General features: G+C 37.8%; 5 protein-coding genes across 6 annotated transcripts in view; 3 read left to right on the top strand and 2 right to left on the bottom strand.

The window, feature by feature from the left end:
- Window positions 1-4,747, bottom strand: part of LOC128860092 (F-box only protein 32) — a 40,905-nt gene extending 36,158 nt beyond the window's left edge. The window contains exon 1 of one of the 2 annotated variants that reach the window (XM_054097345.1): window positions 4,501-4,747. The gene's annotated coding sequence lies outside the window, so the exon portion shown is untranslated. The other variant, XM_054097346.1, reaches the window with a different exon arrangement.
- A 1,733-nt stretch (window positions 4,748-6,480) lies between these two features.
- On the top strand, window positions 6,481-6,988 carry LOC128860091 (cytochrome c oxidase assembly factor 3, mitochondrial). Its single transcript, XM_054097344.1, has one exon. It carries the CDS (start codon window positions 6,605-6,607, stop codon window positions 6,875-6,877), a length of 273 nt encoding a protein of 90 aa, XP_053953319.1. The 5' UTR covers window positions 6,481-6,604; the 3' UTR covers window positions 6,878-6,988.
- LOC128860089 (dimethyladenosine transferase 1, mitochondrial) lies at window positions 6,900-8,210 on the top strand. The gene is made up of 2 exons (XM_054097342.1): window positions 6,900-6,996; window positions 7,057-8,210. The coding sequence occupies exon 2, from the start codon at window positions 7,072-7,074 to the stop codon at window positions 8,071-8,073; it is 1,002 nt and encodes a 333-aa protein (XP_053953317.1). The 5' UTR covers window positions 6,900-6,996; window positions 7,057-7,071; the 3' UTR covers window positions 8,074-8,210.
- Window positions 8,206-13,544, bottom strand: LOC128860090 (uncharacterized). The gene is made up of 3 exons (XM_054097343.1): window positions 13,366-13,544; window positions 8,997-9,137; window positions 8,206-8,940 (listed from the first exon to the last, which is right to left on the bottom strand). The coding sequence occupies exons 1-3, from the start codon at window positions 13,421-13,423 to the stop codon at window positions 8,630-8,632; spliced, it is 510 nt and encodes a 169-aa protein (XP_053953318.1). The 5' UTR covers window positions 13,424-13,544; the 3' UTR covers window positions 8,206-8,629.
- Window positions 13,545-14,687: 1,143 nt separating this feature from the next.
- LOC128862030 (ribonuclease P protein subunit p29) lies at window positions 14,688-15,617 on the top strand. Its single transcript, XM_054100433.1, has one exon. It carries the CDS (start codon window positions 14,905-14,907, stop codon window positions 15,529-15,531), a length of 627 nt encoding a protein of 208 aa, XP_053956408.1. The 5' UTR covers window positions 14,688-14,904; the 3' UTR covers window positions 15,532-15,617.
- Window positions 15,618-16,166: the final 549 nt, after the last annotated feature.

Below are 16,166 nucleotides of genomic sequence, written 5' to 3'. Positions count from 1 at the left end.
CCTTAAGGGAAAGCTGAAAGATATAGGTGTTTTTTCGGGAAACGTAGATTTTAGGGAAAATTATTTAAACTTTTGTGCATTTGCTTTAAAAAAGTTTTTAAATAAGTGCATCATATCGCAGGCCAAGGCTCACAGAAAGCTGTAGAGCCAAATGATGATGATCTCAAGAATATTGTGCTAAAATTTCAAATCGAGCAGAGTAAAATTAACGAAGTTGTGAGTTTTTCAGCGTACGTTGGGTCTATACCTTAACTCGACTTGAAACAGTTTTCTGAAGCTTGCCATTTTTCATTTATAGTTCATGTAGGATCGAATTCAAAAATCAGTGCTTGAAATGATTAATCAGGGACCCCTGGGAAATTTGTTTATAATTATTAATCTTTCAATGAAAAATTAGCTTTCATGTGTTATGAAAAATTTTAAGATCGAAAGAACTTTTCACTAAGTTATTTAAATAAACATCTCCTTTAACAAATGAATTTAATATTTTAGGATAGAATTTCACGAGAATAATTTTTGTGGCACATTCGAATCTCCTATCTTCTCTCTTCACGAATAAGTTTGGCCTCTGCTTAAGTAAAGTCCAAAAATACCTTTTGTAGAACATTTGAGGACTAAAATATTTTAAGAAGATATTTGTCAAAAAATTTAAGTGGCGGCTACCATTAGCATGGTAATGACCGAAGTAATTAGAAATCATTTTTATGCATAAAAGTTTTACTTTCTTTACTTTCTTACAAAAGAGTTAAAGAATTAGATTGGAAACAAGCATACATATGCTAAAAGTTAATGGAGAGCGTGCCACGCTCTTCTATTAATATTTAAGGACACAAACTTTTAAATTAATTGAAATAAAAATTTTTTTAATAAATTTTTTTTTTTATTTAAACTTTTTTTTTTTATAAAAATATTTTTATTTCCCATTGTTTTATTGTTTTTTTTTTAATTAAACATTTTTTTTACATTTTTTTTCTTCAAGAGAATGCATTCGGTAAGTTTTAAATTTTAAATTTTTTTTAAGAAAATGTATTAGGTAAATTTTTCCACCAGAAAAATTAGCTTAAATGGGTTCCTTCACATTAATAAGAAAAAATCTAAAAATAGTGAATTGCCTTTGCACCAAACTTGGCAGCAAAGCAGCCAAATCATTAACTTTAACTTTGAAAACAAAGAACACTAATGCTGTGCCACCAGATCACTGGCCAAGCGAGCAGTCGCACAAATTCACTTTATGCCTTTATGTACATACATATGTATGTATGCATGCCCGCCTGCAATATTGTGGATCTCGTGGTATTTTGTTGTGTTTTTTTTTGGTGGGTGAAAAGAGAGAGAGACAAAGACGTGAATATATTGGAATGCTCGCGCTATTGAAGTAGCACTTGATTCGCTTTTATTTTGTTTTGTTGTCTTACTATTCGTTTGTTGTTATTGCCAATTTCGAAATTGTGTGGTACACAGCTGATTTCAGCGTTTACAGTTTCTACAAGCTTTCTGTTTTGTCTACATCGACTATATCTTTTTTTGTTGCTACTTGTAATGCTTGTTGTTGTACTCCATGTTTTTTACACATTATCTGCTTTGCTTTGCTCTTTCGCAGCAACAGAGCGCAGAGAACGTTAATGAATAGAGAAGTCTTAATGACTGGAAAGTGTTCATTTTCGAGGGGTACTCGTCTCGCGAAGACAATTTCACCACAGACACATTTTTCAACAAAAATTAACAGTAAGGGGCTGAATTATGTAAATTTAGCAGCAGTCGATAAGAATTTGTTGGTGATTAGAAGCAAAGAATGCTAGGTAGCTTTTTAATATGACCTATATATTTGAATTTCAAATCAATCCAAATTATGTACATATGTTATGTCTGTCTGTCTGGTGTCTGTAAAACTTTGTTGAATTCCCTTCAACTGAATCAAAATCCTCTATAGCAAACGCTTCATTACCAGGCGCACAGGAAGATGGCATATGCAAATGTAAATTTGTGAATTTATATACATTTGCGCATATGTATATGCTGTGTGTATGTGTGCTCACCAGCCACAGCTCAAGATAAAACGGTAAAACTTCGCAAGAAATCCAGCGCGCATTCAAAGGCGCAGCGCACATTCATAGGCACAGCATTGTATGTACAGTAACCATGACATGTTTACAGGCACCTACAAATGCTCTGATTTCAGAGTAAGTTTCTAACTGCAGATATATGCATATGTTTTGTGCACTTTTTATCAATTGAAAAACTACATACGTAAAGTAATCTACTAATTAACTATTTGCCTACTATCAGTTAACATAAAATAATTGTTTCCAAATTTTATCTTAGTATTAAAATGTCCGAATCAGACCTTTTTTTTTAAGCTACTTGTTTTCTTCTGCAACTTACTGTATGCTCATGCGCGCACTTGACGCACAGCAGCTGCGGCTGTCGAGCATTTAGAAAGACATATTTACATACATATATTTTTGCATACATATGTACGATGCCGCGGGCACTCGACTTGACAAAAATTGAAGATTTATCAAATATTGGCAAATAATTCTACGCGAAATATTCAAATATTGACTATTTTCGAATTGTCGAGAAAATTGGCATATGGGCGGCTCGTTTTATGAATGAAAGTTCTTGCTCTTAGAACTATGAGCTCGAATTTATCAATGAATTTTTTGAAGATGAGTTTTTGTTGCACAGTACAATAGTAGAAACTGTTCGGCGCCGCCGCGACTGTTCAGCGCTATGGCAACTAGAATGATGGCCGCTACGCCTGCGTCTATGACTGCATTTTGTTCTTGTAGTCGCTAGGCATAGAATTTTAGCTTTGAACGACATACGCATTTTGAGGAATAAAGCGAATGCCCTGTGTGTGCGGTTGTATGTACATGCATATGTGTATATTAATAAGCATTGTTTTGCTTGAATTCAATATTTATATTTGCATATGCCATCTTCCTGTGTGCCTGGTAATGAAAATGTAATGAAGCGTTTTGTATACAGAATTTTTTGATTTGATCGATTGATTGATATATAGATATAGTTAGGGATCAGGTGTGCATATACATACGCACATGCACATGCGTCGATGCATATGCAGAAGAAGTTGTTTTAGCATTTGCAGGAATTCGATCATTCGAATATTTACATCCTAATTATTGCATGATGCTCGTGAGGTAGGTCATGTTGCTTCAGTGCATACATATGCGTGCAACACTATATTAAAGATGCAATAGAACTTAGTTGTCCCATATATGTATGCAAATACGTTTCTTTGAAGTTTTCTTTTATTTATTTTAAATTTTAAAGTTTTGTACTATCTATAAAATGCATACATATATGAATTATTCCCTGTAATATACATAGGTAAATTTAAAAAATTTTCGTTTGGCACAGGACCAAAAAATGCATATTCAAATGCACATAAATATGATAAGGCAATGCGTCGTGAGGTAGGTCATTGTTGCTGCAGTGCATGTGCACATACATACATTTCTAACACTATAAGAATTGAAGATGCAATTGAACTTTTGCACAAATATAACTAACAAAATATATGTATGTATATATACATATATTGATATACATACATATATTCAATGCTCTTTGAATTTTTGTCTAAAATTAATTTCGACTCGAAAAATTAGTAAAAATTTTCATCAAATTTACTAAAACGCACACAACAAAATGTGTGCATTAAAGTTACTTTGATTTTAAATCTTGGATTTTAAATCTTTATTTGGTTGTATTTGTTTGAAAATACAAATTGAATAAATTTTCGTTTACCAAGGGAACATAAAAATGCACAAGCAAATGCCTTGCAAAATGCCGTCGGCATTTGTCAATTTGATTTCATACAGAAACCAAAAACTGAGCAGAGCCAATGTACTTGTACATAATTCACTGTAATCAGGTCTGTTAAGAACTTCCCCGCCTTCGAGTTAAGCGAGGTGAAATAGTGTTCGCGGTTTCACTTCATTTTTGACAATTCACACTATTCGTAGCTCGTGAGAATTCTCTATATTTAACGTTCTCTGCAGAGCGCAGTACAACAAATTAAATGCAAGTGGAAATTGAATATTCAAGCGCGCATAATTATAAATGTGTGTTCAAATTCGTACATACAAATGTATGGCCATTGGTACAAATTATACAGAAAATGCAATCAAAAGCAAAGAGGTAAGATTTTTAAGCGTCGTAAATTTACACGTTGTGTTTTTTATAGCATATTTCCCTCACGATTGTTTAACCATATTTCATTCCCTGAGATGCTCTCTGAAAATAATACTCCCTTTAATAGAACTTTAGTAAAATACCAAAACAAAAAAAAAAAAACACTTTAATGTCGCACGATTGATTTTTGAAATGCATCCACTTCAATAATATCCAGCACTCACTTAGAATTGGGGAATCGTTCAAATGTATATTTGTATGTACTTATGAAATCACAGAAATGCACAATATTTGCTTTGTATGCTATTTTCAAAGTTTTACTATTCACTGTTTTTTTACCTTTCGTTTTTTATGCGTTTTGGTAGGTATGTATGTACATATATATGTGGCAGTACAGCAGTATACAACAAAAATTGCGCATCAGCAACAAATGCCTTTATATTTTTTCCAACACTTCGATTTGATTGAAGAAATATTTTATTTTTAAATTAACTTCGCTTTTCTTGATCAACAATTAATGTTCTTCATGAGCCGAGTCACAAAAGTGAACTGAGCGTAACGAACAGGAAAAGTCAATGCAGCCATTATGAGCGTTCGGATTGTGTACGGGAAGGGGGAGGTAGGCGTATTGAAAGTTCAGTAAATAACAACACGGAAGTGCAATATGTGCGTTGCCAGCTAATGCGACGAAGAGTGTTTACAAGAAAAACACTTAAGGGAAAACAGAGAAGTTCTCGAGTTTCATGAAATAAATTAAAAAATGCTGTATAACCTTTGCAGAAAGTATTAATGATATTATGTAATTTATAACTTACAAAAAATGCTAATACACTTCTGTGTTCCAAAATAAGAAGTTTAGACTTACTAGGTTGGGCAATAAGTTTTGTGATTCGATAAGAGAGACTAAATTATTATTATTATTATTATTTTTTTTGTTATGCTGGTACACGCTTCATATGAACGTCCGTGAATTTTCATTTCAATCTATCAATTCATTCTTTGTTTACAAACCATTTAGTATCGTCGTGTCATAGTATTTTCTACAATGGAAATAATTAAATATCGCGCAGTGATTGAGTTTTTGTTTTTGGTAATTTAATTTATGAACGAATGTTGAAAGTGTATGGAAACCTTTCGCCATCAATTAGTACAGCACAAAGACAGGTTGCTGAATTTAAAAGTAGTGGTATAAGCCATGAAGACGATTCACATCAAGGACGTCCAAAAACTGCAACAACACCAGAAAACGTATAAAAAATACAGGATATCGTATTTGAAAATCCTTGAGTGCATCTCATTAGGCAGTGTAAGCAATATGTTGACTGAACTATTGGGTTTCAGAAAGCTGTGTGCACAACGACTGCCCCACTCGCTAACAATAGAACAAAGACAAATCCGAATGCTACTTTCTCAGCAACATTTAGACGTTTTCGAAAGGATTAAGTAAATTTTGTGCGTTGCTTCATCACTATGGATGAGACTTGGGTATATCACCATGATCCAAAATCAAAACAAGAGGCTAAAGAGTGGTGTGAAACTGATTTTTCTGCTTCTTAACGAAGTCGTGTGCATAAATCGGCCAATAAGGTGTTTGTTGGGATGTTCCGTTTTCTTTGGGATGCGAAAGGAATGTTGCTTGGGGATTACTTGCAAACTGGTGAAACAATGAATGCTGAATTTTATTTTAACCTTTTAGACTAACTGAAGGAAAAATTTGTAAAAGAATACCCAGCTTTCAATAGATAAAAAAATGTGTTTCATCAGGACAAAACACCATGCCACAAGAGCAATTTGACAATGGCTAAAATCTATAAATTGAAGAGCGATTTGTTGACGCAACCACCACATTCGCCAGAGTTGGCTCCTAACGACCTCCATCTGTTGCCAAACCTTCGACAGTCGGTTCTACGTAACCGGAACGACCCGGATTTATATCCGGCCAAGGACTGTCACTTCAGCAGTATTCCCAGTATATGTATGGGGATTGTGTATGCTGCTACAACAACAAAAACAAACCTAAAAAAATTCATGCGTGTCAAGCGTTTTTAACAAACAGCAGTGGAAGCATATTTTGTAGCCGGTCCAGATTCTCACTTCAGGGATACAATTCATAAACTGGGATCTCGTTAGAACAACTGTATTGATGTTCAGTGAGACTTTATGTATTTCAAACCACAAAATTGTGTTTTTCTTATCGAACCACAAAATTTACTGAACAACCTAGTATTTCCTGAACATATTCGCATTTATAATCATTATACTCTATATAAATTCTATGTGTCACCCTGCTTTTGCCACCTAACCTATTTTTTACAACGAATGTGTCAGAATCAGATGTTTGGCGTGAACAAGAATTGCGATAAGTAAAAGTACATTTTTCATGTAGTGAAAATAAATTTTTAATTATTAAAAAATATAAATTTTCGCAATCCACGAAAGTAACATGTCCGCCACTCCCGATAGTCAATCGTCTAAAATTAAGTACACTGGTGATGCACCGAAGTTGGGCAAAGCGCAACTTGAGTTTATGAAAATCATCGAGCAGCAGAATTTGGTGCGTGTTGAAAAATTGCAGCGCTTGCGAAGAAATAATCTTATCACGGCCGGTGTGCTAGGAGCATCTGTATTGGGCATATACGCCTACTCTATATTATCAGTGCGGCAAGAGGATTTTCTGGATGATTTTGAAGAACCTAAAAAGATTTCTAAACAGTAAACGTTAGTTACATAAAGTTGTGTCTAGTTTTAAAGCATATACACCGAAAGCAAGTGTGAAGTTTACGTTGTTGTGTAATTGCTAATATATTATCATTAGAATTTAACATTAAATATAAGGTGAGTCTAACTGCTTCCTTACATTCTTACATTTTCTATATTATTTTAATTTTTATGTAGTTAAGCGGCATCAAGATGTCTAATGCTACTGCACGTGTCCTCGCCAGCGGCGCGCGTCTGCCACCCATGCCCACCATACGCGACTTGGTCAAACTCTACAAATTGCAAGCAATTAAACACATGAGTCAGAATTTTCTTATGGACGAACGTCTAACCGATAAAATTGTGAAGAGTGCTGGACGTATTGATGCAAAAGATACGGTTTTGGAGGTTGGCCCAGGTCCGGGTGGCATTACGCGTTCAATTTTGCGACGTGAGCCCGGTCGTTTAGTACTCGTCGAAAAGGATGCTCGTTTTATGCCCACACTAGAGTTGTTAAAGGAATGTGCGCGTCCACTGCATACAGAAGTCGACATCTTTCAAGGTGATATATTACGTTTTGATATAGAAAAGCATGTGCCAATATCTGAACATCGTTTGCACTTAATTGGTAATCTACCCTTTGCCATCTCAACACGTCTCCTTATAAATTGGCTAAAGGATCTGTCATTACGACGCGGTGCTTTCCGGCGTCCAGACACGGCCATGACACTGACTTTTCAAAAAGAAGTGGCTGTACGCATTTGTGCCCCACTTGGTGATGATCAACGATGCCGTCTGTCAATTATGTCGCAAATATGGACACAACCGTTTCTGAAGTTCGTCATACCAGGAAAAGCGTTCGTGCCTAAGCCAGATGTAGATGTTGGCGTTGTGAAGATTGTACCACTAAAGCAACCAAAGACCGATCTGCCTTTTGAGCTAGTTGAACGTGTGTTACGCCACATATTCAATATGCGCCAGAAGTATTGTCGACGCGGCTATAGCACACTTTTTCCGCCCGAAGAGCGTGAGGAAATTACTGATATACTTTTCGAGTTGGCCGACGTAGATCCAACAGTAAGACCCTTCGAATTATCGGTGGATGAATGTTTGCGTTTGGCGACAGTATATGCAGGCTACAAAGACAAACATCCTGAAGTGGCAGACTATGATTACCGGGCAAGAAAGAAGCCGATAGATGATTGTTTAGTATGACATTAAAAAGAGCAGTAGATACGATATTAACTTTTGCTTAAAAAAATATCCCTCCTGAGTTAAGAAATTTAAACGTTGCGTTGCTTGTTTTCATAATAAAATGTTTTACTTAAAATACATGCATGTTATCTATAAAATGCCGATTTATTTATTCGATTGGATGGACACATGTAATTATACAATTACTTTACAGAGATACGCTTATTTATTAATGTAAACATATATTTTAAATGGAGATATCAGTGTAAAATCCTGATCCTTGAAAAATTGAATCAATGGCGAATGTAATTACTGCTATAAAATGTAAGAGTATAAAAAATTTGCACTTAGACGGAATGCATTAGTGTCTATTTGTCTACTGAATACTTAGTGGGCATATATCTTTTTTGATTCCCTAAATTGTATAAGTTATTCGAATATCTTTGAATTTACCAATTTGGCAGTTATGTTCTCTCTTTCGGTTTTGAATAGTTGCAAAGGCACTTCTGGGATATGTATATAATTTAACATTGAGATTAGCAATTATCTTTCTTGTTTGTTGTACTATACGGGACTTTCAACTTATTAAACTAATGTGGGACATAAATTTGCTTGCCAAAAGCAACATAATGCTTAGACTCCCCAGCAGACCCATCGAATTGGTAACAGATATTTCAGCACCATTGCAGCGATGGTCGAGGAAGCAGAAACAAAATGTGACATCGCTAAAGTAATCACGTTTAACATCGTGCTCCTTTATTGTATGGTTGACGTAGTGTGCCAATCGCACATCTTTGGCAGCGGGTCGGCAACCTTCGTACTTATCGGCGGGTATGTCAGTGCGAAAACTAAGTGCACTCAGGCAGTCACGCGTTATTGTCTCTTGAGCTGTAATTCGATTTAGTGTTTAATGTAAGAAGACAAATTAATGCATGTATACGTACCTCCACGCTTCTCGATTACTTTGACGCAAATATCATTGCTTTCAGGACATTGCTCGCCCAGAAAACCTATTCCGCGCCAATTAAATTTCTCTGCACAACCTGGAGTGGCCGAGGTGCAACGATAGCACCATATTGCTGAACCTTTAGTTTGAAAAAAAAAATGGATTCTTATTAAAATGAGTTTATTAATATTTCTGAAGGCTAGCAAGAAAAAATAGATACTCTTTCTGATACGTAGCAAGGCGAATTAAGTACTACAGGTGGCGTCTTCCCATAACAGTTATTTGATTGACAAGTCAAACAATACAAAACAAACAAAAAGAGGAGAAATTACATGTTTAGGAAAACCAAGAAATGAAAACGAAGTGCCGCATGTTAAATTTTGAAAGTACGAAATAATATGAATAAAATACAAAGAACAGCGTGTATCTTAACAACAGGAGCGCTTAGCACCAGTCCTACTAGAGCGCTTAATGTACTAGCTCATCTATTACCATTAGACTTACATCTAAAAACAATCGCTACTTGCAGCGCGGTGAGACTCAGAGACATAGGGAGTTGGGTAACGAGATCGTACGGTTACAGCAAGATCTTCCTACAGGGACTCTCGCTGCTCAAAAACAAATCAGACTACACAGTCCCCGACCTTAACTTCAAGAAAGACTTTACGGTACGTTTTCCGCCGAGAGCCGGACGGGGCAAAGGGGAGGTGATTGGAAGATACGAATGAAATCTACACTGACGGGTCTAAGATGAACTGTGGTGTCGGAGCTGCTCAACATATCCAAATCAATCCGACTTCCTGACTATGCCAACGTGTTCCAGGTAGAACTATTAGAAGTATACAATTCTCTAAAACTCTAAAAGGAGTTGGTGCAAGAGTAGCTATCTTTTCAGGCAGTCAAAAAGCTACAAGGCCTTAGATTCCAATGTCATTTCATCCAAATTAGTCTTACAGTGTAGAGGAACTAGAATTGCTTAGTCATTGGTTTGAAATTTCTCTGATATGGGTTACCGGTCGTAGGAGCATACGGGGTAATGAGATAGCGGATAAGCTACCAAGGAAAGGTTCGGCACTAGACATAGCAGAGGTGATGGCAGTCACTACCCCACTCAACAAAATAAAAGCATCCATTGCTTCACACTATCATGCTTTAGCCGAAAGAAGGTGGAAGCGATTAATTACATGTATTACAACAAGGACGAATAACCTGTTAAGATGCTCTCGACCAAACAGCAAATTAATGAACTAATGAGATCTCAGACATCGAGATAAAAAAATTGGTACTATACTTGGGCCTCACAAAATGGATCTGACTTAGAAAACAAAAACAACAAACATCGTCACACTAGAACAGTGATAGTAAAACGGTGGTGCTGGATTATTTCAGTAGAAATACTCAACCACTTCAACAACAACCAATTAATATATATAACTGCAAATGCAGTTTTTTGCGTTTTTATGCGGAAGACGTCATGGTAATAAAGTGTGTCTGTGTGTGTGTGCGTATAATTCCTTATGTTTGATTGTTTCCATTTTTTTCGTGCCTTCTGGCACGTTCGCTCAGATAGAGCATGCTCACCATAAACTTCCACCAAGATACGATGACTTTCGGCTGCTTTTTTCTTCATATTAAAATAATGAAGAAGAATTCCCCGCAAAAACACATTATTTGGCACGAAATTCGACATTTTCAAGTGTGGTAAAAATATTGTTGTTTACGCTTCAAATAAAAAACTTATACTGACGTTTGTGCCTTACGACAGTAGCTCTCCAATGAATGTTTGGAAATGTGGATCGATGGAATAATAATCAAGTTACGCCATCTGTTGTAAAACCGAAACGAACTTATTCATAGTCCTAATAATTTTGTTGAAACTGTACTTTGAATTCATCTGGTGTTGCCGCGACAGTCGGTTCTACGTTACCGGAATGTATATCCGGCCAAGGACTGTAACTCCAGCAGCACTACAGAAACAATTATGAGGAATGTTTATGTTGCTACACCAACAACAACCAAACTGGTGGCTTATTCCTCATTCTGGGCTGACTTTTCCAGCCGATGCTTTGAATGAAAATGTGGGATGCACTTCGACCGCATTGTGCCCTTTACTTATAACAATTGTTCACCCAAACACAACTCTCTCAATAAACTTAAGATTGAGCGAATGTGGCGGAGATATATAATCCTTCTCGCTATAGTATCACATTCGAGAATAAGGTGTGTAGGAGTTTCCAGGGATTGGCCACAGAAACGGAAATCAGTCGAACATATCCCAAACCTGTGCAGATGGTGGCGCAATCTGCAGTGAGCGCCTTTGGCCACCGCGACGTGCTCGTTTTTGTTGTTGTTAACAGCATAGGTAGCCCTGTCAATGTAGGTATATCATCGTTCGTCTTCGTCTATCTCATCTAGGGGTAGGCCCAGGAAACATGCTGTTTCGACGGGTTAAGTCCAGAGGGAGAGGGGGGTTAGATGAGTCGGTTTAAGAGGGCATGTGAAGAGGTGGTTAGTGTCGTGCGGGGTACCTTCACATGCCGGACATGTGTTTGGTATGTCGGGGTCGGTTCTGGATATGTAGGAGACTAACCTGCTACAATATCCAGAACGTAATTGTGCCAATGTTACACGAGTCTCACGGGGAAGCTGGAGCTCTTCATCTGCGATAGGTGGTGGTTGGACTCCGATTACGGCATTCACAGGACGGGAGTTCATGAGGGTGGTAACGGTCTCCCGGTGAATGTCGTTTATTGTCCTGGATTTCGTCAGCGTAGTCTAAGAGGTGTCTCCTGACGTGCCTGGGGGGCGGCTCAGGCTCAAGCAGGTGTCTGCAGGGGTGGAACCTGCGTTAACATCCCAGCAGGAACTGCTTGCTGAGCAGTTTGTTGTGCTCCGCTACTGGGAGCATTTGTGCCTGGCTGGTGGTTGGGGGAGCTTCGAGATGTAAAAGTTAAAAAGCAAGGGAGAAAGGACACCACCCTGTGGTACACCTTGCTTAATCTTCCTCTGCTTTGATATTTGATCTCGAAAAATCACTGACGGGTGCCGACCGCTCAGGTAGTTCGCGGACCACCTCTTCAGCCCTGGCGGGAGTGTCGACTGATAAATATCATCTAGTAGCGTGGAATGGCTGACTGTATCGAAAGCCTTCTTTAGGTCCAACGCTACTAGGACAGTCCTCTCGCAGGGGCGGTTTTGGTTAAGCCCGCGATTTATCTGGGCGTTTATGGCGGTGAGTGCAGTGGTGGTGCTGTGCACTCGTTGGAATCCGTGCTGATGTGGGGCTGGGGCAGGTGTGTCGTGTAGAGTGGGAGTAGGAGGGCTTCAAGTGTCTTCACTACTGGGGAAAGGAGTGTTATCGGCCGATAAGACTCCCCTTGGCTGGCGGGTTTCCCAGGTTTCAGTAGTGGGACCACTCTCCCTGCTTTCCACTTATCAGAGATGATGAGAGTGGCCAGGGACAAATTGAAGACCCTTGTGAGGAATCCTACTCCCAGGGGTCCCATATGCTTCAGCATCAGCGCATTTAATCCGTCAGGGCCAATGGCTTTCGATGATTTCGACTTGTTGATGGCCCCCTGAACCTCATCACCGGAGAAAGTAATTGGCGCACTGTCGTTCGTCAGTTTGTGCAGCCTTCTGGTAACACGACGTTTGGTTCTGTCGCCCGGAGGATGCAGTATGAAAAGCCGGCTAAAATAGCTCGCGCATCTCTTCGGGTCCGACGAAATACAACCGTTGAAGGTGATAGCCACCTTGTCGTTGTGCTTCGTCGAGTTCGACAGGGACCTAACGGTGGACCAGAGCTTACTCACCCCAGAGGTGAGGTTACAGGACTTCAGGTGCTCAACCCATTTGGTCCGCTTATGTTGATTTACCAGTTGCCGGATCTCCAAATTGAGATCCCTTATGCGGGGATCCCCGGGATCGGCCTGGCGTAGGTGGTCACGCTCGTTTGCTAAACTGGCTGCTTCGGTTGGGAAATGAGGACGGATGTCCTTATAACTTCCAGCTCGTTTTTGTATTTTGGTTTGGTCTCAGGGCAACTACACTGGAAGGCCGAAGCTTTGGAAAGTACGACTCATAGGAAACACGGCCAAACAGCACATTCCTTAACACTTTAAAATCTTTGTTGTTGTTGCCATAACATAATATTTACATTACCCTGAAGAGATAGTCCTTGGTGGAGTGTAACGGAAACGTAGATAACACTTTTTGGATTCCCTTAATTGTTTCAACGAAGTAAAATATTTCTTGAAAACTTTTGCTCATTGAATCCAAGTAATATATAAACCAAAGCAAGTTAATATTTACAAGCACTAAATGTACACTTAACAATTAAGTTATTTTGCGCCTATTCGACTTACCTTCACGTACGGCCAGTAATGCCAAGAATATTAGAGTATAAAATGACATTATAGGCATTATTTTTATAAAATAATTGATGCTTAAATGGTTAATAACTGCGAATTAGAAGTAACAATTCTGCGTCATAATAGAAAACAAAAATGTTTTACAATTCAACAACGCCCAAGAGTAAGTTGACAGCTAAAAACGTCATCCTTTTATTTAAGCTGCCATCGTATTTTTAATCTTTTCTTTCACAATCAGCAGAGCTGCCACGCGTTTCTTTTTCTAAACAAGTCGAATAAAAATTCTCATTTACTTCGTTTTGTTGCAAAGTCCAAACTCGAATGCTTGCCACAATGAGCACTCTGTCAGCGAAAACTCTAAGTTGAAAATGTATAAATTTTGGAAAATTTCTTAATTAATTATTTATATGATATATGACTATAAATAATTATATGTAGGATAAATGCAGTAAGGCAGCTCGCAGCTGGGGCTATCGATTTGTTGCAATAATTTTATTTGTTTACTTCTGATGATTGTCGACGCTTGCGGAAAGATGAGAGTTGCCCGTCTTTACGCATTGATTTGGCTTTCGCGTCGCTCAACTGTGGCTATGCGAACGTTTGTTCCTTTTGTACATGTACAACGGAATTATATACATAACATTTTGAGCGATATATGGTAAGGAGCGGAACGCTTGTCTTATACGTGTATTAAAATGTAACTTCAATTGGAAATCAGTTTGAAAAGCGTGAAAAAATGTCAATCTAATTTACTTTAAAGTCTTATTGGTATATTATTCTCTATTTTAATTATAATTTGGGAAGTTGTTGTTGTTGTTGTGGCTGCATAAACAATTCCCATACATATACTGGCAATGCTGCTGAAGTGACCGTCCTTGGCCAGATATAAATCTAGGTCGTTCCAGTTACGTAGAACCGACTGTTGTGGGACAATTTCGTTCAAAATTTTGGAAGCCGTTAATTATTACAAAAGCGTTCAATATGTTGTTCGAATTAACTATTTTTTCGAAGATTCCTAACTTGTTTGCAACATTTAGATTCTATATACAAAAAATATTTGTCATGGATAGAGAATTTCGTATTGATAAAAGTGTTTAGAATTTCATTAATAGCTAAATGCTGTAAATGCATGGCCTATTCACAAATAACTTTCTTTTTACTTCGATTCTACCGCGATTTACTATGAAACGTCTCTGATCTAGCCAGTTACGTCAAATGATTTCCGAAATTTATTGTCTTCGAAAAATCGTATAGAGTGACCAAGACAATGAGAGACTTGTGAATATATTTGTATATACTGCTCATGCCTTTACACATTTTTCTTGTGTAAACGCCAAATTAGACAAGAAATAAGCGAAAATATGTGGCAGCTTTTTTCGCAACCAAATCTCAACTGGCAGTACCGAAAGTATAAACAAATTCAACAGCTGGTGGCTCACATTTCTGTGTTGTCTTAAATTTCTCCTATTATTGAACTATTGATTAAAAAAAACTGTAGTTTTTTTATATCTTGATATAAACAGTTAACACAAAATGGATAACTCTCTGGCTCCACTCCAAGAGTTACTCACAGACATGGTGGTAGCGACTAATCGCGCCGGGGTGAACATCAATTCCGAACACATAACCATGTTGTCTGGAACTAAAAGTAAGAAGCAGCTTAGCCGCAAACGAACCACCGGAAAGACTTCCACACTAACGCGGCGCGAATATGCACGTTTGGGTCTCCACACATTACCCACCCGTCAAATGCTGTATGAAGAAGCACTACCGCTACATCGACTTTGGAAAGGTTATATGCGTGAACATTTGGGACTGCGTAAAGGCGATACTGTGCCAGCAGTGCATGAGCCAAGTTACGATGCCTTCAGCAAATTGCTTGTGAAAACTGATTTGCATGGTGCCATAGTGCATGTGGCGGAGTCCAAGTCTTCTACACTTGTGGGCTTAAGCGGTATTGTGGTATTGGATACGAAAAATATGATCAAGCTATTGGGTAAGGATAACCGCATAAGATCTGTGCCGAAGACTGAATGCGTTTTCAAAATGCGATTTGGAAATATGGAATTTACGATTTTTGGCAAACATTTAGCGTTGAGACCTGCGGAGCGGAGTGTAAAGAAGATAAAAAACTTCATTGAACCATTCGAATTGGAATGAGATTAGTCTAAAATATATTTTGTATAAAAAAACTGAATAGCTTTTAAGATTGTACTAAATAAAAAAAATAATTTTGTATATACAGATTACTAATGTTAACTGTTTTATAAGAAATGAACAATACCTTTTAAACATATTGTATATTAAAATATAATCAATAGCAAATATTAAATTTTAAGTCGTCATTTCTTTACTTGGTCTTGCTAATATAACTGATATTTCTTTTCCTCTGCCATCATTAGCTTTGAACACGTTCCTCTGTCCCACGACTGTCCAATGTGACGTTACCGGGGAAAGTTTATAAGTTTATGCTGCTATAACAACGAAAACGTTCCATTGACAGTCATGTTCTCGCTATTAGAAAGGCGCTGATTTACAACAGGCAAAGGTCTGTGATTTCAGAAGCGTTTCCCAAAAATATATAGCAAATTGTGTTCAAAGAACTGTTGTTATTCTGTTGGTGTTATGGCATTTTCCATGCCATTTTCGTAGTGCTCATCGCAGACGAGGGACTCTAGCTGCCTCGTGTGACCCGCATTATTCTGGATATTGGAGCAGGTTACATTCTCACTTATCCAGAATCGACCTATGTAATTGTTAGATGGAATACCTGTTGAAGACGGATGTCTTCGCTG

This window comes from Anastrepha ludens, chromosome 4, assembly GCF_028408465.1.
Source record: "Anastrepha ludens isolate Willacy chromosome 4, idAnaLude1.1, whole genome shotgun sequence".
Lineage (NCBI taxonomy): Eukaryota > Metazoa > Arthropoda > Insecta > Diptera > Tephritidae > Anastrepha > Anastrepha ludens.
This window is presented reverse-complemented; position numbering and strand designations above follow the sequence as displayed.